Source organism: Centruroides sculpturatus, unplaced genomic scaffold, assembly GCF_000671375.1.
Source record: "Centruroides sculpturatus isolate CEXI.00-Female unplaced genomic scaffold, Cexi_2.0 scaffold708, whole genome shotgun sequence".
NCBI classification, from domain to species: Eukaryota; Metazoa; Arthropoda; class Arachnida; order Scorpiones; family Buthidae; genus Centruroides; species Centruroides sculpturatus.
This window is the reverse complement of record NW_019385156.1, coordinates 283,106-303,417: the sequence shown is the minus strand read 5'-3', so window position 1 is coordinate 303,417 and position 20,312 is coordinate 283,106. Positions and strand designations below refer to the sequence as shown.

Genomic DNA, 20,312 nt, shown 5'->3' with positions numbered 1-20,312 from the left:
ACATACTGAAAAATATTTTATTTGTAAATAAAGCACACAAAATTAAGAAATAATAATAATAATAATCTAAAATTCCATAAATAATAAATTAAAATAAAAATAAAAAGTGTGATTATTTACAAAAAAATATTTATAAGCCAAATTTTTCTTTTTCCAGATTCTCTTAAATAAGAAGAAAAGTGCACATGGTGGGAAATGCAAATCTGAAATAAACTTTAACAGTTTGTAGGTGAGAGCTTCCTGAGTATACATACAAAATATTATTTGTAGATGGCCAGCCATTCAATAATAATTAACAGAAACAATTTTAGTGTCTGTTATAAAGAGTGCAATAAAGACGACATTTTAAAGCACTGCGTGGTGGCATACTAAACCTTACTAATACCTTAGCAGGCTGTAATGCTGTCCTGACTTTGGATCACAATGTTTCTGGAACATTTTCTAACTTTTGTTAAGACAAAAATTATTTTGTTTACTTTAAGTTGAATATTACAGTCGATCCCACTATAAGATATAGATACGTTCCATTCTTTGGAAACAGTAAAAAACCCCCTATAAGATTTTTTTACTGTTTCCATTCTTTGGAAACAGTAAAAAAAACAGTAAAAAACCCCCGTATAAGATATAGGGGGTTTTTACTGTTTTTTACGGATACTGGTCACAATTTTTTCGTAGTTTTATAGGAATCGTAATTATAGGGGGGTCGACTGTATTTATAAATAATGTATATATTTAATTTGTTAGAAAGCATTTCTTGACTAGTAGTACTTGACCTTGACCTAGGTATTTGAAACAGACTAGTTTTATTGCTTTATTGCCTTATTGCTGTACTTACAAATTTAAAACTGGTAGTTGGATTTGGTTATAAGCTATCAAAATGATCAGATCAAAATTTTTTCTCATTGTTTGTAAAATTAAGCCAGTGCCATTGTCTAAAGTTTCCTTTCCTAATGCTTTTCACACAGTTTATTATACACTTAGATATTCAACAGTTGTTTCAAAATAATTTTAAAAGATGTGCAGAAGAATTATTGCAAATTGACAGTAGAGTGGCAAACAATCCAACAGCAAGTATTTCAGAAATGGTAAAAATTACAGTCAACAAAATTTCAAACTTGTTTTGTTTAAATGTTATTTTAACAGAAGTATGAAAAAACTTCCAAAAATATTGTGATTCAAAGTCAGGACAACAATATAGTAGGTGGAGGTCTGAGAATGCTACCATGCAGCACATTAAAATGTCATCCTTATCCCACTCTTTATAATGGACATAAAAATCTTTCTTTGGTAATTATTATTGAATGGCAGACCATCTACACTTAATATTTTGTGTGTGTACTAAGAAACTTCATCCTACAAACTGTAAAAGTTTAGTTCAGATTTGCATTTCTCACCACGTGCACTCTCCTTGTAAGATAAGATAACTCCAAGATTCTATTTTATGTTGAGATTAGTTTTAAATTAAATGCAAATGTTAATTGAAAAAAAGCTAGTTCTATATCAGTATCAAGCATAGAAAATAGAGTCATAGATAGAATATCATAAGACTGACATAATACTAAAATAAACATCAAAAAAGAACAAGTTAAAATTTAACTTTTGTTTAATGAGATTTGATTTGTTTATTTCAAGCTTATATAAAGATATGATGCATTCCAGTGGAGAATTTTTGTAATTGCATAATTAACATTTATAATTGATGATGATTATTATTAATTTTTTGTGTTTCCATCACAAGCATTCCTCTAATTTTGTATTATCTTGCTGGAAAATGGCTATTTGCAGCCCTGTCANTGTGTGTATATATATATATATATATACACATACAGAGTAGAGCATCAATTATCTGAATACCAATCAACTAAAACATTGGTTAACCGAAAGCATTTCAGTCAGCAAATTCAAATTTTTGCTGATGCTGTGGCATTATAATATTTGGCTATGTCTTGGGCTACTCCAATATTATTTTTGTTGTGCGTTTTTTAGCTGGCAACACTGCACGACCATGAGAGGGTATTTAAGGGTGTGCCAGTATTTGAACAAGACTTTTTTTCCCATCGTGAGTGGTGAGTTTTGCTTGTTTTGTGTGATGTTTTTCTGAGGACTGTGGGGGACGTATGTCATGCTGAATCGGAACGTTTTTGATACTAGATTAACTTCTGAAATATAATTTTTTGGTTTTTATATTTTCAATATATATATATTTTGTTTGTGCAAAATAAAGAAATGATTTTTAATGATACAATAGTCATGATTATTATTTTAAAAAATTTTTGTTAGGCTTAATATCAATGAAAATTCAATGCAAAGTGACACACAATGGAGAAAAATTTGAACATGGGATAAGTTAATATATTTTTCGTACATGATCCGAACAATCTCAGTCCTGAATTGTTTTGGATAATTGATGCTCTAGTGTACATACATACATACATACATATACATATATACAAATGTGGAATGAATGAAGCAATTTTATTTTAATACTCTCTCCATATTTTCTCTGTGATAGATATGTTGCAAGATAATTATTCAAACATTTATACAGAATATACTTAATATATATTAGCTTTAATATATAGTAATCTATTATTATTGGATTGTCCAGAAAATTTGTGCTGATTTTTTTCAGCTACTAAATAAAACAAATTGCATATTTTGTTATGAAATTCAACCAAAAATGTATTGTTTTTGTTTCCTTACAGTTCTGATATGTAGAAAATATTTCTCTGAATTCTCTAATATTTAAAGGTTTTAGAATTTTAAAATGTCTTAAGTATGATTTTGCAAATTTTCTAATCAATCAAATTTTTTCCTACCAACAGTTTGTAGGAAAGGTAAAATATGATAATCAGAGGAAACACAAATAAAAAATTATGTGATTTCTTAATAATTCCACAGTATTCTAAAAAATTTTCTATGCTGGAAGAAAGTATAAATTTCAATTTGTACTTTCTTCCAGCATAACATGTTCCATACTCCTACCCATTACTGCTGTTTTTCAAATAAGTAGTATTAAAATATGCCTTCTTACCTATCAATTAATAATTCTGAATGAAATTAATAATTAATACTTTTATTTAAGTTACGCACAAGTACAAAAGGACCTAATACAAAATAAGAGAAATAAGAGGTAAATATATGAAAGGTATAAAAATAGCAATCCTGAGTCAAAATCTGACACCACCTGTGATTTGTGGCTCACAGGAACTTTTTAAGTTTACAAGTGGCCACGTATAACGGTAAGCAGCTTGAGAATGGATAAGAGAGAACAGAGAATCTGGAAGTGATTCACTCTAAACTAGTTCACAGTTAAACATTTATTTTACTAGGTCTTATCAAATAAGCACAATTATAAACCAATAAAGTATACTTAAATCTACTCCTGTGCTTATCATTATGAGACAGAGAGGGAATTCAAATAGTGAGCATGCAATAAATACCATGGTGTAGTTCTGATATCCGGTGATTTCTGGGTGAGTCATGTCCTCGGTTTTGGTATTTTCACTTATTTTAATAATTTAAAGTGTGCTTTTTTAAATTCATTTATTAATTCAAGAATTACTTTACTTTGTTTTTATACATGCTTTTATACAAGTTTATGCTGATAAATGATTATTATGATAATTTCTTCAGCATAACAGCTATCAAATTAAAAATAATCAGCACAAAGTTTTGGACAACCATTGTAATCAGTTAACAAATCAGTAAAAATGTTTTGATAAATAAACGGAATTGTTCTTCTGTAGGTTTATAATCCCTCTCCACATAAAAATAAATTACAAAAAGATTATTCAAAATTTTAGGATGTTTTCTAAATAATATTAACAAAAAAAATTTTTTTAAGATTTATTTTTGAAATGGATTCAGAAAGCTACCTAAAATGTGTAAAATTTGAGTTGCATATGTAACAAAATGATAGAGATTTGTTTCATTCTTATATTAAGGTTCAGTACATTTCATTGGAATTCTGGAATTGAGATTTATTATTGCAGCAACTTAAATTTTGTATTAGTAATTATTGTTGGGTCCATTTCTATACTTGAACATTAGTTAATTTTTGATTTTAATTTCATTTTTGAACATGTTTCTAAAATTATATAGTGTGTGAAACTATATAATTTTAAGAATAGTATTCAAAGATTAAATTTAAAAATTTTTAGTAGATAATTAGAACTTAGTAGGGTACCAACAAAATTTTATGAAATAATATCTGTACCATTTTAGTTATTGCTTAAATTAGAATATTTTGCAGTTCAAAAATATATTATACATTATGTTAGTATTAAAACAAATTTTAAGTTTTACATTACTAAACTTATAAGTATTATTTTGTCAACGAAATAATTCTGTAAATTAAAGAATTTTTATAGAATTTCTCCTTAATTTTATACTAATGTGGATATGGTTCCAGAATCATTCAAATAAGCATGACTCGAGACATGGAAAACACGAGTCATCAGGAAAAGAACATAGGGTAAAAGAAAGATCAAGTGCCAATCTAGAAAGAAATCATCGAAAAAGAGATTCTGATCCCTCAAATCACAGGGAAAAGGAATCCCATAAGAATGATGCTAAAAGAACACCCCTTCAAAAGACTTCTTCATCACCATTTCCCCTAATTGGTCCTTCAAGCTACAATAGAGAGTCCAAAAAGTGGGATAAATACTCTCCTTCTAGGACTGAGAGTAAGGTCAGTGAAGAAAACATCACCATATTCTCTCTGCTTTACTTTAATGTCTTTTGGTGAAGGTTATATTTAATTAATTTAATATTATTTAATATTTATCTTTTATGAATCTTTTCTTTAATAATCTTTAATAATGAGTTACATTAATTTTTATTTTCGTTATTAGCTTTACTTCATTTTACTTTAAATATTATATGTAGAATTTTTCTTTGTTTATTTAGTATATGATATATATATATACATATAAAATATTTTTATGTGTATATCTATATACGCATTACATATACATAATTTCTTATCTTTATTTTCTTCAATGGTGGTTTTTAACATTTTCTTTTGTTTCTTTGTTTGTTTGTTACATTCATAGAGAGAATATGGAATATGTTCTACTCTCAGTCTGGAAACTTCATTTCACGTATTTTTGCACAAATAATTGCTACATTTAATATGCATTAATTCACTGTTTCAAAGCACTAAATAACTTTCAAATACCACATACTTTAATAACAGAATTTAATGAAAAATTATCAATAAATTCTGTAAACGATTGTTGTTTTATATAAAACCTAATCTTCCTGTCCCATTTTTTACTCTGCATTATTTTTTTTATGAAGCTTCTATTATTAATATTTTGTAAATGAATGTCTGGCTTACATTTATTAAATATTTATATCTAGAGTTATTGTAAAACAGTTTTCCATTACTGTTAAATAAAAATTGCTTAAAAGTTTATCTAATTTTTTTCCTCCTTGTAATTCTTGTAACTCTTAATTCATCTAGCAGTTTAAAATAATTATTAAATATTAACAGATTACTGCTTTAAACTAATTATTTGATCAAAAAATGTGTTAAACTGCCATTTAGTATTTCTTATTATCAATTATAAATTTATTTTGTATGTAATTTTCATTGATATTCTTGATCCTTTTGGCTTTTCTTCAGGTAAGATTATTGGTTTGATTACAACCATGAACTAGTGAATGTCATACTTTTTATTTTCAGTGTTCTAACTTTTATCTCTCATACACCTGTTTCTAGTTAAGACTAATATTTATTTTAATGTATTCATTTTTGTTTACTAAAGAATTTTCTTCTCTGATTTTATATATCATAATGTTTATTTTATATAAATTTCTAGTCTTTATCAATTGATGATTTACAATTAATTTTATAGTTATTCATAACATATTTATTGGTATATTTGTATAATTTTTTTTACTAAATATCATTATTCTGCAGAATTCCTTTCTTTTCTTTTTTTTTGAAAAGGAAATTTTAATTAATTATTTTATTAAAATTAAAAATTTTCAGGATAATATGAAACTTTCAGATCTTAAAAAATCTAAATGAAACATACTGAAAAATATTTTATTTGTAAATAAAGCACACAAAATTAAGAAATAATAATAATAATAATCTAAAATTCCATAAATAATAAATTAAAATAAAAATAAAAAGTGTGATTATTTACAAAAAAATATTTATAAGCCAAATTTTTCTTTTTCCAGATTCTCTTAAATAAGAAGAAAAGTGCACATGGTGGGAAATGCAAATCTGAAATAAACTTTAACAGTTTGTAGGTGAGAGCTTCCTGAGTATACATACAAAATATTATTTGTAGATGGCCAGCCATTCAATAATAATTAACAGAAACAATTTTAGTGTCTGTTATAAAGAGTGCAATAAAGACGACATTTTAAAGCACTGCGTGGTGGCATACTAAACCTTACTAATACCTTAGCAGGCTGTAATGCTGTCCTGACTTTGGATCACAATGTTTCTGGAACATTTTCTAACTTTTGTTAAGACAAAAATTATTTTGTTTACTTTAAGTTGAATATTACAGTCGATCCCACTATAAGATATAGATACGTTCCATTCTTTGGAAACAGTAAAAAACCCCCTATAAGATTTTTTTACTGTTTCCATTCTTTGGAAACAGTAAAAAAAACAGTAAAAAACCCCCGTATAAGATATAGGGGGTTTTTACTGTTTTTTACGGATACTGGTCACAATTTTTTCGTAGTTTTATAGGAATCGTAATTATAGGGGGGTCGACTGTATTTATAAATAATGTATATATTTAATTTGTTAGAAAGCATTTCTTGACTAGTAGTACTTGACCTTGACCTAGGTATTTGAAACAGACTAGTTTTATTGCTTTATTGCCTTATTGCTGTACTTACAAATTTAAAACTGGTAGTTGGATTTGGTTATAAGCTATCAAAATGATCAGATCAAAATTTTTTCTCATTGTTTGTAAAATTAAGCCAGTGCCATTGTCTAAAGTTTCCTTTCCTAATGCTTTTCACACAGTTTATTATACACTTAGATATTCAACAGTTGTTTCAAAATAATTTTAAAAGATGTGCAGAAGAATTATTGCAAATTGACAGTAGAGTGGCAAACAATCCAACAGCAAGTATTTCAGAAATGGTAAAAATTACAGTCAACAAAATTTCAAACTTGTTTTGTTTAAATGTTATTTTAACAGAAGTATGAAAAAACTTCCAAAAATATTGTGATTCAAAGTCAGGACAACAATATAGTANCTCGCGGTCCGAAGGGCCTCGCGCCTCGAAGGTTTATGCATTATTTAAAAGCCGTGAACGTGACAAAAAATTTTACTCGTCGTAAAACGATAAATAGTTTGTCAAATTTTTATTCATAAAAATGCAGTTTCAACTGCTTTTTATTTTATAAAATCCGTATTCTTGCGCCACCAGAGGGGCTTTTAAACAATAGGTAGTCTGTTAGTGTTGGTCAGTAGTAGTCCAAATTCAATATGAACGTTTGTTTCTTGAAAATTTGATCACAATTTAAATACAGTATTTACTTTTAATATTACCGATATGTCATCGAAAAGAAAACGTGTTGTATTATCATTAAAAGACAAATTAAAGTATTTATTTCGATTATTTGGATTTTTCCTTATCTGGACTACCTTCATTTCCAATTAGTCCGGATAATCGAGGTTCTACTGTAATTGATTTCATTCTCTCTCTTTTTATTTGATTAATCAACACATTTTTGACTTGATATCCTTTTATCACTTCAGTAAAATCTAGATAAATATCTTTATTTTTTTACACTTTTGCTGTAATCATAATTCTAATTTAATATTTAATAATATAAAGCCATTTTATATTATAAGAAATGTGACTAGTTTGTCATCCAAATGGAATGTCATAATGGCTTATTTAACAGTATAGTGAGTGATTGGTTAACGAACATAATCCGTTCCAAGACTTTGTTCGCTATCCAAATTGTTCGTTAACTGATTATCAATTTACCATAGGTTTTTATGGGAATGTTATTAATTCGTTCTGGAACTCCAAAAAATAAAAAAATATATACTTTCTTATTACATTTATTTCTATGTAATAATAAAAATACATATATACACAGTCTTGCGTTTTTATTAGTCATGTTTTTTCTGAGCAAATCGTTTTGCTGGATTATTTAAAGGTTTTGATTTTATTTATAGTGTAGTTCCAGTATGAAAGTATTTTATTTATTATGTTTTTTCTGTTTGTAGGGGTTAAAGAATTGGTTTAATGTTGATTGCTTTTCTCTCTTCTTCAGGATTTTTCAGAAGTAATTAATAGCATTGTTGTTGTAGAGATCCTCAAGCTTATTAACCTCAACCTGGTTTGGATGCCATTCTAAGACTGTTGTTCTGACATCCTCCCACTTCAAAAGATGTTTAATGACAGATATCGGCATTAATCATCTTTTTTCAGAAGAAAAATATCTCGCTGAGTTTCTTGGTGTTCTCCATTTAAGAGTTTTTGGCATTCTTCTGTTGTCAGATCCGTTTCAGGTTTCATTATGAGCTCTTCAATGTTCTTTATTTCTCAGATATGATTTTTGTTACTCCTTTAGCTGCTTGAGTCTTCTTGATTATATAGTATATTTCTTAGATAAGATTGAACTGCAGTCTACTATAGACCTGTTCAAGCCATACTGCCCAGCAACATCACATATCTTCTGCCCACTCTCTAACTTTGCTATTATACTCTCACCTTTTGAAAATAAAAACCGACGCAAAACTTAATGAGTGCCCACCCGACAGTCTTGTGAATACTATAAAAGAATTGTTTTTGTCAGAAAAATAAAAGGCTGGAATTACAAGGGAGAGTTTCAAAGAAATATTATCTGAGCAGTATATACTGGGTTGAGCATTGATGTCGACATCTCCAGCTCTCCAGAAAGTTTTGAATTGTTGCCTTGAAGACAAGAGGAGACCAATTGGTATTTATTATTTTATGTCGCTTGTTTGTTTTCGTGTTTGTTCTGAGAGATGTTTGTTGTCCGAACATAAAAATCTTTCGGAAAGTGTTTGTTATTTGATTTGTTCATTAACCAAACTGTTTGTTAACCAATCACCCACTGTAATTCATAAATCTTTGTTTGTTTTTTAAATCTTTTGTATAAGCTCTTTAAAATTCTGTATGCCATTATAATGCTTTGATTTTGTATACAGCTTGGTGCAACACCTCATGTAAATGTATATTTTTAGCATTTTGAATTCATTTTGAAAAGTAATGCCAGTTTCAAACGTAAGAAATATTATATTGTTTTGAGGATAATTTTTTAAGGAATTCAAAAATTTTCATATTATTAAAGTACCATGAATTTAAAAAAAATTGCCATTATGATAAAAAGAAATACTCTTGAGAAAAACAAGTGGTCAACAAAAAATGAAATCTGTTAACTCAATCTACTACAAGTCATTTCAAAGTTGAGCGACCTGTGTTACACTTCCAAAAGGTTTTTCTCTGTTAGTTTATTAAGTGTATGGCTTAGAGACAAACTACTTAAATGGTTAAGATTATTGCTGTGCATAATGAAGGAATGCCATTGTGCTGAATTTCTATGAAATGTGCTGTCATCAATTGACAGTTAGCAGGTGACTTAGTCATTTCAATATAGCTAACAGTTAAGATTGTCTTAAAAAGGGAAGACCAAGGAAAATTACCATGTGAAATAACTGCAGTTTCATTTGATTGAGATTGAAAGACCATGTTAAAGCTACAAGAAATTGAGATTTAAGTGTAGCTATGCAGTTTGGTTACTATTTCCAGGTGAACAACAAATTACACACTGAAAGAAAATGGCTTAAGAGCCCACAACCTGTGAGAAGACTTTCAAGAAGGGGCCATTCGTCTACAGTGGGTATGCAATCATGAAGGTCGGACTATGGATGAGTGGTGTAAAGTCATTTGGAGTGACAAAACAATAATCTTTTTGATACCCAACAAAGGAACAACATTTGTATGATACTGAAAAAATGACAGATATTCAAATACTATTGTACTGTTCAAGCAGTAAATCATCCAACTGCTTTTATGATTTGGGGTTTCATCTCAACTCATGGAATGGATATGTTGCATTTTGTTGAAGGTAAAAGTATTCTTCCCAATTTATCAATGTTCTGGAAAACAAAATGCTTCCTTCATCTGTTGACATGTTTGGAAATAGCAATTTCATCTTCCAGGAGACAATGAATCCTGCCTTCAGGCTCAAGCAGTGGACAGATGGTTTGTTTCTAATTCAGTCCAGAGATTACAATGGCCTGTACAATTGCTGGATCTTAATCAGACTGCAAGCTTTTGGATGAAATTAAAACAGAAGGTGAATGCAAAGAATTCAACAAATAAATTACAGTTAAGTGAAATTATAATTTCAAGCTGGTATCACCTAACATTACTGGTTAGACTTGAAAAACTTGTAATAAACCCAGTTGTACCTTAGTACAGTAGAGCATTGATTATCCAAATACCAATCAATCGAAACATCGATTAACCAAAAGTGTTTCAGTCAGCAAATTCAAATTTCCACTAGTGCTGTGGCACTGCAGCACTCTTTCCCTCCCTGCCAACCTAAACTGTAGGCCTACTTTAATGTACTACTTTATATAAGATATGCATTTGTAAGACGTATGATACAAAATATATACAGTATAGTTTTGTGTTTAATATATTTTTTCGTGAATGATCAGTTATTCGAAAAATCACTTATCTGAACAATCCCAGTCCCGAATTGTTTCGGATAATCGATGCTGTACTGTAATTAAAAATAAAGGCTTCCCAATTAAATATTAATTGTCTGTACATCTTCAAACATATCTAATGTTTATTGAAACTCATTAAAGTTTTACATGTAGTCGATGTTTGTGTTTTTTCTTTCTCCTGACTTAAACAGTTACTTGTAATTTACAAGAAATAAAATATTTCATGGCTTCGCAATTTCTTTTTCTTCTCACCCATGGCATGTAAAACAATGCTGATATTTTAATTCTGTCAAATTTTTTGAATTCCTTATGAAATTGTCTTCAAATGATGTATTATTTATTATGTCTGGAATTAGCTTTATTTTTCATGAGTTCAAAATCTAAAAATCTATGGTTATGTGAGATGTTGCAGGACTTTTACATAGATAAATGTTAATTAGTTCTATTAGATATCTAAGATTTATAACAATAATCTTTTACATAAGTAAATTGCATTTTATCTTTCTAATTAAGTCTATATTCTTCCTACTGTAATAAGTAAATTATTATTTACTTGTTACAGTATGACTTAGAGTTCTTACTATCTATTCTTACTTTGTACTATATTATTTTAATATGTCTGATAAATGTAAATTGTGAATTGATATAATTTATTTCGACAGATGGAACATAAAGAATCTACTAGGCATAGCTCAACAGGAGAGAGTGGAAGCCGCTCTAACATTCAAAGAATAGAAACGTCACAAAGTTCACCCAGCAATATTGGAATGACCGTCATAAGATCCAATACTAGTAATGTTCTTCCAGATCTGTTGCCTCAACATACAACATCAGCTCATCCGTCATCACCTCAGCATAGGTCTCAAGATCAAAGTACATCAGAGGAGGTAAAATTATTATTATTATTCTTGTTCTTTAATTTTGTGGTAATTGATAAAAATTATGAATATGTATATTCAAATACCCTTGTCATCTGATATATTAAACATTAACTGTAAAAATTGTTCAAAATTTGATAATTACATAAAATTTATTTGGCCAAACTAAAATAATTTTTTCATGAAATTATTTATATGATTTAATTTTATTAAATTTTGCTCAACAAATTCATTAAATTTCAGTTTTATTGAGGAAAATAGATGTTTTGCTGAATTTTCCTACTGAAAAGATTCAGCAAGAAGTAGTGCACTTATCCTTGCAAGAAAAGTTGTTTTTTTATTTTTTAATCTGTATTAATGCCATATTGTTTGCTCTTTAGTGAAATCCTTCTCATATTATAGAATATTCAATTTCTTGTCAACTGAAAAATTGAATATGGTTCATTTCATACTACTACAACCCTCAGAAAAACTTAGGAATCACACTTGTATTTTCTGGCATAAAATTTTCAAGTCATTACTGCAATTTTGTGTATGCTTTATTACAGAAATCAATCAATAACAATTAAATCCAAAATAATAATTACTTACAACAAGCATAACAAATTCATGTTGGAAAAAGTTTGGACGTATACAAGGTTGTGGCTATGAAATCACTTTCTTATATGGCTTTCTTTGGCTTTAATTACAGCTTTAACACTTTTAGGTATTGATTTCACAAGTTTTTTTTACAGATTTCTGCATTGATTTACTCCAAGCATAATTAATAGTGTTTTTTAGTCTTTCCTTGTTTTATGGATGCTTAAAATTTATAAATTCCTTCAATACACACCATATATTTTCAATTGGATTTAAATCTGGACTGCTTGTTAGTCCATCTTTTCCAAATTTCTTTGAGTGAAGAATTATTTGCAACTGATGTCACTCGGTGGCACAGGTCATCTTGGAAGGTGACATGTTTGTCTCCAAACTACTCTCCATTTGTTCAGATAAGGAATCCTTTCAGCATCTCTATTTAAACTTTGGCATTCAAAGTGACACAAAGAATGCAGAGTTTTCCAGATCCTCATGCTGAGATATAAGTCAATATTATGAGAGATTAAAGAAATTTGACTTTGCATTTCACTTATTTGTCTTGACATACTTTACCTTTCCTTCACCACACAAATGAGTGTTTTCACAATAGTTGATGATGATCTTTGACTCATTGAAGATGACACAAATGCATTCTTTTAGTTCAGTTTTTTTGTTCTTTGGTCTACAACACTTGTTTATGCAAGTGAATAAACCAGTTTGGTTACCTTGGCTTTGTCTTAATTTTTCCTTTAGGAATAACCCATGAAATGGATACAATTTATTATTGTTCTGCTGATCCTGGACCAAGCAGCATTCAATTGCTTTGAGTTTCTTGTGGCATACTGCTGCAAATTCGGTACAACATTCAGTCTTGGTATTCAGAGGTTAGCATTGGACACTCATTTCTGAACTGAGTTTTTACAGTTTTTCTTGTTGTATATGTCTTTCATATCTTACAGTGGACTATGAACATCCCATTGTCTGGACAACACAATGTTGAGAATATCTGTTCTTTAGCAATGTAACGATATATTGGTTTGTTTGGAAAGTTCGTAGCTATTTTTAAGAGAAATAAAATAAACTGTTTTAAAACTAAAAATATACTTTTATTCCATTACATATATGTCATTGTTTTTAATGACGTGTTGCCATCTATGGGGGAAGCTTCATGATACCCTCTTCGTAGAACTTTCCAGTTTTTTCCACAAAAAACTGATCCACATGGTTTTTTTTCAAGCATTCAAAGTGTCAAAGTTTTTATCATGAAGGGAATTTTGCAGAGAATGGAACAAATGGTAGTCCGATGGGGCACGGTTGGGTGAGGTAAAACATTCCAGCCTAGTTCCAATAATTTTTGGCGTGTTCGTAAAGACATGTGTGGTCTGGCATTATCTTGGTGAAACATTTTCTATTGGCCAGTTCCAGACATTTTTCTTTAATTGCCATGTTTAGTTTATCCAATTGGGAACAATACTTATCAGAATCAGTTGTTTGATCCTGTGGAAGCAGCTCGTAGTACAGGATTCCTTTCCAATCCCACCAGACTGTGAGTATGATCTTCTTTGAATGAAGACTGGCCTTTGGAGTTTTTAATGGTGGTTCATTTTTCTTACCCCATGATCGTTTTTGGCTGATGATGTTATAAATGATCCACTTTTCATCACCTGTCACTAAACACTTCAGAAAAGGGTCATTTTCATTTCGTTTTTCAATAGAATCACAAATGGAGATGCAATCCAGTAAGTTCTTTTCCGTTAAATCATGAGGTATCCAAATGTCATAACGATTCACATATCTGAGCTTCTTTAGATGTTGAAATACGGTACTGTTTGATGACTTCATTATGTCTGCAATTTCTCGAGTTGTATAATGAGGGTTTTCATCCAATAATGCTTTGATCTGGTCCTTTTCAATAATGGGAGGTCTTCCTGAGCAGGGAGCATCTTCAAGGCTGAAATTACCCACTTTAAATTTTGCAAACCACTTTTGAACAGTTGATTCTGCTACAGCACTCCCACTATAAACATCACATATCTTTTTTGCTGTTTGCGCAGCATGTTTTCCTTTACAATAATAATAAAAAAAAAAAAGAAACAAACAAGTGTCGATAATGCACGTTGTTTGTATCCATTTTTGCAATGAGACAAATTAAACAATATTTAAATAATCTTAACAATTTTTTGTAATGGACACGTCTCAAGGTCATTTATCGTAATATTCATTGGTTTGTACAATTCTAATCATTTTCACATCAATCAGTGTCTCAACTATTGGCTATTAAAAATTGCTATGAACTTTCCAAACAACCCAATAGTTTTTTTTATGTCAGAGAGTTTAGCTATTGGAACCATTTCAAGTGCCAATATCAGAAACTGCTGATAGCAGCTAAGGCATACAAAGCAGCTTTGGGTATTTATGTAGTTTTGTATTAAATACACAAAACCTAATTTGCATAGATTTTGCTTATTTTAAATGGGTAAGCAGAATATTTCATACTTTCTTCAACAGCTTTGTATGATACAAAACTTTTTTCCAAGATTTTGTGTTTGTCCTAAGTAAATTTTTCTTTTGCATTTAACTGCTGTTCATTTGTTTAAGATTTGCATAAAATGAATGTAGTTTTGTTATCAGTTGATTTCTGTAATAAAGCATACATGAAATTGCAGTAATAACATTACAGAATTGTTAGCACCAGAAAATGTGAATGGTGATTCCAAACATTTTTTTAGGGGAAAGTTACTTTGTAAAGTACTATATTATTTTTCCGACTTTTCCAACGATTATCGATACTACTGTGTGCCGGAAATAGCCGTTCCCTAACGGGTACTTTACGCGGATTCGCGTTAGTGTGCCAGGCCTGGACTTTAAGCGTGCACCGAATTAAATAATGACAAAGTTTGTCAATAACAAAATCAAATATTTAATTAAACTTCTAGTAATAAACTATATACAGTATTTAGTAAAAATCAAACAATAATTTATTCAATGAAATTCAACAAGAATCAAACCGACAAACTCAAATCAATCTATTTCTAACTTAATTCTATTCCCCTTTGGAATTCGACAAAATCAAAGAATTAACTTATAAACAATAATTCTTATAAATTAAAGATCCTAATCGTCACCTCAATATACTAGGAACCTATTTCCTCAAACTCTCAAGACTTTCTATAATCGTCGATCCACAAATCGAATAAATTCAAAATCGCCTTGGAACTATTTGATCCTATCGGACACCTCTCTCGTTCACTGCTACGAGGCTCACCAAAGCTCGTTGCTATCAGGAATTCACCTCGTTCGTTTTCACTTGAGTTAGAGGCTTTATAGTGTGAGGTGACGTCACAATTCTGAATGAGATCACTCTCCTCATTTACATACTTATCTGTAACATTAAATTTTTCTTGTTTATCTGGCAGATTATTTTCCGACAATACTTCGCTAACCTTTTACATTATTCTTTTTAACAATTATCGGGATGCTTTATTCTTTTAAGGTTTAGCGATTCCTAACTGGGTTGTGGGGTCTCCCCCCCCCTTTTCGTCGGTGCGGACTTACTTTTTTCCGCTCGGGAAGCGCAAGTGTGCGCGAGTTTTTCTACGGCGCTTTTCTTTCGTCGGTGAGTTGGTTTTTCTTCTATTTTTAAATTACTAAGGTGAATGGTGAGGAAACCTTCGTCTTAACTAAACATAAGCCCCAAACAAAATATAATGAAAGCAAAATAAAAGTAAAATAAAAATAAAGCTCAGACTTGGTTCCTTACAACTTAAAGTTTATTTTATTGTTATTTTTTTTTTATAATTAAAATTGCTACATCCATTCATTAGTCTGTTTTCCCTCCAATTCCTGCTTTGCTTTGCTTAACATCTTAACAAAGTACTAAAGTTTTTATAAAATATATTTTAATAAAACAAGATACATAATTTATTCATCTGATATATATCATATGATTGTGTGTTGCATTCTTAAATGTAGATGTTCTAAGGTTTAGTAATCATTTTATTGTGATAAAACCTAAGTTATTAATTACTGTGAATCAATAATGAATACAGTAGAGCATCGATTATCCGACCCCTGATTAACTGTCACATTGGTTAACCGACCGTTCTAGTCAGCAAATTTCAAATGTCCGCTAGTGATGTGGCACTACAATATTTGGCTATGTCTTGGCTACTTTAATATTATTTTTGTTAAATTTTTGTGTTTTAGCTGGCAACACTTTCTAATTATGAGTTGTTTTTTGTTTTGTGAGCAATAAAATAATTTAAGAATAATTTTTAACGATAGCAAAGATTATTATTTAAAAGAAAATTGTTAGGCTTAACATCGATGAAAATTCAATGCGAAGTTGGTTAATAGCAATATACTAATATACTAATTACATGGGATATACTAATATATTAATTACATGGGATATACTAATATACTATACGAATAATGTATTTTTTTTCATTCTTTTCAGTTATCCGACCAACCTGAGTTCCCAATTGAATCGGATAATTGATGCTCTACTGTAATATGTTTAAATTAAAACAATTTTTCATGAAACTTAATTGTGAAATTTAGATTAAACTTTTGAGAGTAAAATATGCATTAATAATAATTATTTACCTATTAAAAATATGTGAATTTTATAAACTAGCTATCTTAACATATTTCAAATATTTGGCGGTATATTAAATCTTGGTAAATGTAGTACACAAAGATTTAATAAATGACTTCTACATATAAAATATAGTTTTTATAAAATACAGTATAGTTAACTTTTATTCAGTATCGACAGGCTATTGGTAAAACCCCACCGCAACTTCAACACAAACAACGTTCGTTCCTCACGTTTGGTTTTGGAGCCGGAGGAACGGGTCCTTCTCCTTCGCCACGTCGTGAAAGTCATGTTAATGTTAATGTTACACCTACGTCACATGAGACAACGTCAGACACTCCTGAAATTAGGAAATATAAGAAGCGTTTTAACTCTGAAATTTTGTGTGCAGCACTTTGGGGTACGTAAAATGATAATTAATCTGTTTAAAACATATGAGAACTTTTTAAAAACAATAATTACGGTGGTGTGAATCTTGTAGGTGTGAATCTTCTAATTGGTACTGAAAATGGCTTGATGCTACTAGATCGAAGTGGACAAGGAAAAGTATATCAACTAATTTCTAGGCGTCGATTCCAACAAATGGAGGTTTTAGAAGGTCAAAATATCCTTGTCACTGTGTCGGGGAAAAAATCAAGAGTTCGAGTTTATTACTTATCTTGGTTAAAGAGCAAGATTCTAAGAACTGATGGGGTAAGTAAATATTTTTGTTTACATATTTATTATGAAGTATTGCTAATATTTTACATATACTGTATATCTTTTTAATTATTTTTATATTAGCAAGTAGAAAAACGAAGTGGCTGGATTAATGTTGGAGATTTACAGGGTGCTGTACATTTTAGGATAGGTGTGTTTCTTATAAGTCATACAGTTAATTTATAATTTAAATATTTTTTCATTTATTTGTATTTTTATTTTATAGTTAAATATGAAAAGATAAAATTTCTGGTCATTGCTTTAAAAGAAAGTGTTGAAATTTATGCATGGGCTCCAAAACCTTACCATAAGTTTATGGCATTTAAGTCATTTCCTGATTTAATACACAAGCCATTATTGGTGGATATGACAATAGAAGAGGGTATACGATTAAAAGTCATATATGGTTCTCCAGAAGGTTTTCATGCTGTTGACATTGATTCGGGTGCTGTTTATGATATTTACATTCCAGCTCATGTGAGTGTTTTTAATTTCTTAGCACATAGTCACATAGTTTAAATATTATAAAATAAGTCTTATTTTGAGTACCCACATGCATACACACAACTTGTAACAGACATAATATATAATTTAATTTTTTTTCCAGACCCAAGGTCTTATCTCTCCCCATACGATTGTAACTTTGCCAAATTCCAAAGGATTGCAACTGTTGTTATGTTATGATAGTAAGTACAAAAATGTAAAATTAAAGAAATGATATTTAAACAATAAATTATATAATTAATGTTTGATTAATAGATGAAGGTGTATATGTTAATACATATGGAAAAGTCAGTAAAAATATTGTTTTACAATGGGGAGAAATGCCAACATCAGTGGGTAAGTAGGCTGCCATATTATATTTAGAAATTTAAATTAAATTTTATTTGAATTTTTTTCCCTATATTAATTATTTTTAGCATACATCGGGACCGGACAGATTATGGGTTGGGGTAACAAGGCCATCGAGATCAGAAATGTCGAAACCGGCCATTTGGATGGTGTCTTTATGCATAAAAAAGCACAAAAATTGAAATTTCTATGTGAAAGGAATGATAAGGTAATAGTGTTATTTAATTTTTATTATGTATTTTCATCTAATTTATTTATAACTCATTTAAATAATGTATTTAATAACATATAATTATTTTCTTGATCATTATAAATAAAATATGTACTTTAGTTTGGAAGTGATAAATTAAGAAAATTTTTTAAAAAATCTCAAAAAGGAATTTTTTTAATTAATTACAATAATCAACTTTAATGCTTTTACTGCTTTTTAAAATACAGTGTAACCCTAATTTACAAACATACCTTAGGAATTTTAATTTTATTTGGAGTTACTGTAAATATAATTTCTAAAGTTTAATTTATTTGTTATCATACAAATATGAATTAAAGGGAGGAAACCAATAAACTCATCACGTTCAACTAACATTTATTTAATTTTAACCAAAAGTTAAAATGAGAATTATAAATTTGATTTTAATGTGCAAATTGTCAATTTAATTCTTACAAGTTACCATTATTTTTATACAACACACTTATTAATATACTGTATACTGTTACAATTATAAAGTATAATCTAAGAGTATTTAATCTAAAACTTAAATTTTTTTTATTTTTCAAATAAAATATTTTTATGCAAAATCATTTCTCAAAAATATGAATATTACAATTACAGAAAAATGAAGAAAACTGCAACAAATGTTTTTCAGAAAAAAAAAATGCCAATAACAAATTTCAAATTAAACTTATTAAAATATTAATTCTAATTTTTAGAAATTATACTTACAAAGAAACAATTAACTTTTGTCACAATCATTTACAAAAAGAGGGATGTTTTTAAAAAATAAGAAAAAGAATTCATTATAATACAAGGAAATCAGATTAATCACAAGATTCAGGATTTAATTTTATTGATACAGAAATTAACATTTATGTTATTAAACTGACTAAACAAATATTAATTGTAAACTATGTAGAACTTTTTTAATGATCACTTATTTAATTTCAGGTGTTCTTTTCTTCAGCTAAAGGTGGTTCATCTTGTCAAATATATTTCATGACTCTTAATAAGCCCGGAATGGCAAACTGGTAACGTTGTACAATATAATAAATCACAGTTCATAGACTATGTTTGTGAGAAGTACCGAAGGTAGTTTTATATAACGTTGCTTTTCCACGAAACAAGAGAAGCAAGGAATTTTTAAATAACTCTACTCTGCAGCACCTCTACTGTATAAATTTCGTTTGTTTTATACTTTGCTCAACATTCTTAACAATGAGTTTTTATCATTCAATACAATTATCCTTTGTTATTTGATAATGTACATAAAAGTAGTTCTCTCGCTCTCTCTCTCTTGCTCCCTCTTTTTTTTAATTATAGTAATTTAGTTTTTATTCTGTTTGTAACAATTTTGCTCTATTGGTCTGTCGTTGACTGGCGTCCGCCTTAAACGAGTTGTATTTTGTTTTAAAAAGAAATTAAGAAGAATTTAAAAATGTTAATAAAGTTGGTGCTGTTTCACTTTGATATATTGGTGCTAAGCTTTTATAAATAATTAAGACTCTTTGTTATACTGTAATTGATATTCTGAAATATTTTATCACTTTCATTATTTTGATATATTTTAATTTGTTTTTTTAAGTATGTATCAGTGCTTCAGTGTATTGTGTGCAGAATGATGAACCATTTGGGTGCATAATAGTTAAGTTATTCTAACGAATTAATTTATGAGTTTGTTCCTCGCCAAGACATGTAATATCATAAATAAATAAATAAATGAGAGAAACTGGAAAAGAAAAATTCTCCGGATGTTTAGGCCACTAGTTTAGGAAAGAGGTTGGGAT

At 29.0% G+C, this 20,312-nt stretch overlaps 1 protein-coding gene across 2 annotated transcripts in view; it reads left to right on the top strand.

Annotated features, from left to right (window-relative positions):
* The window catches only part of LOC111635550 (serine/threonine-protein kinase mig-15-like), a 143,988-nt gene extending 124,178 nt beyond the window's left edge, over positions 1 to 19,810 (top strand). For both annotated transcript variants that reach the window (XM_023380540.1, XM_023380538.1), the window contains 9 exons: positions 11,369 to 11,593; positions 16,932 to 17,160; positions 17,242 to 17,453; positions 17,544 to 17,610; positions 17,686 to 17,936; positions 18,067 to 18,145; positions 18,219 to 18,299; positions 18,380 to 18,519; positions 19,477 to 19,810. In XM_023380540.1, the coding sequence (XP_023236308.1) occupies positions 11,369 to 11,593; positions 16,932 to 17,160; positions 17,242 to 17,453; positions 17,544 to 17,610; positions 17,686 to 17,936; positions 18,067 to 18,145; positions 18,219 to 18,299; positions 18,380 to 18,519; positions 19,477 to 19,560 (1,368 nt within the window). In that variant the 3' untranslated portion in view covers positions 19,561 to 19,810. The remainder of the gene's footprint in view (positions 1 to 11,368; positions 11,594 to 16,931; positions 17,161 to 17,241; positions 17,454 to 17,543; positions 17,611 to 17,685; positions 17,937 to 18,066; positions 18,146 to 18,218; positions 18,300 to 18,379; positions 18,520 to 19,476) is intronic.
* Positions 19,811 to 20,312: the final 502 nt, after the last annotated feature.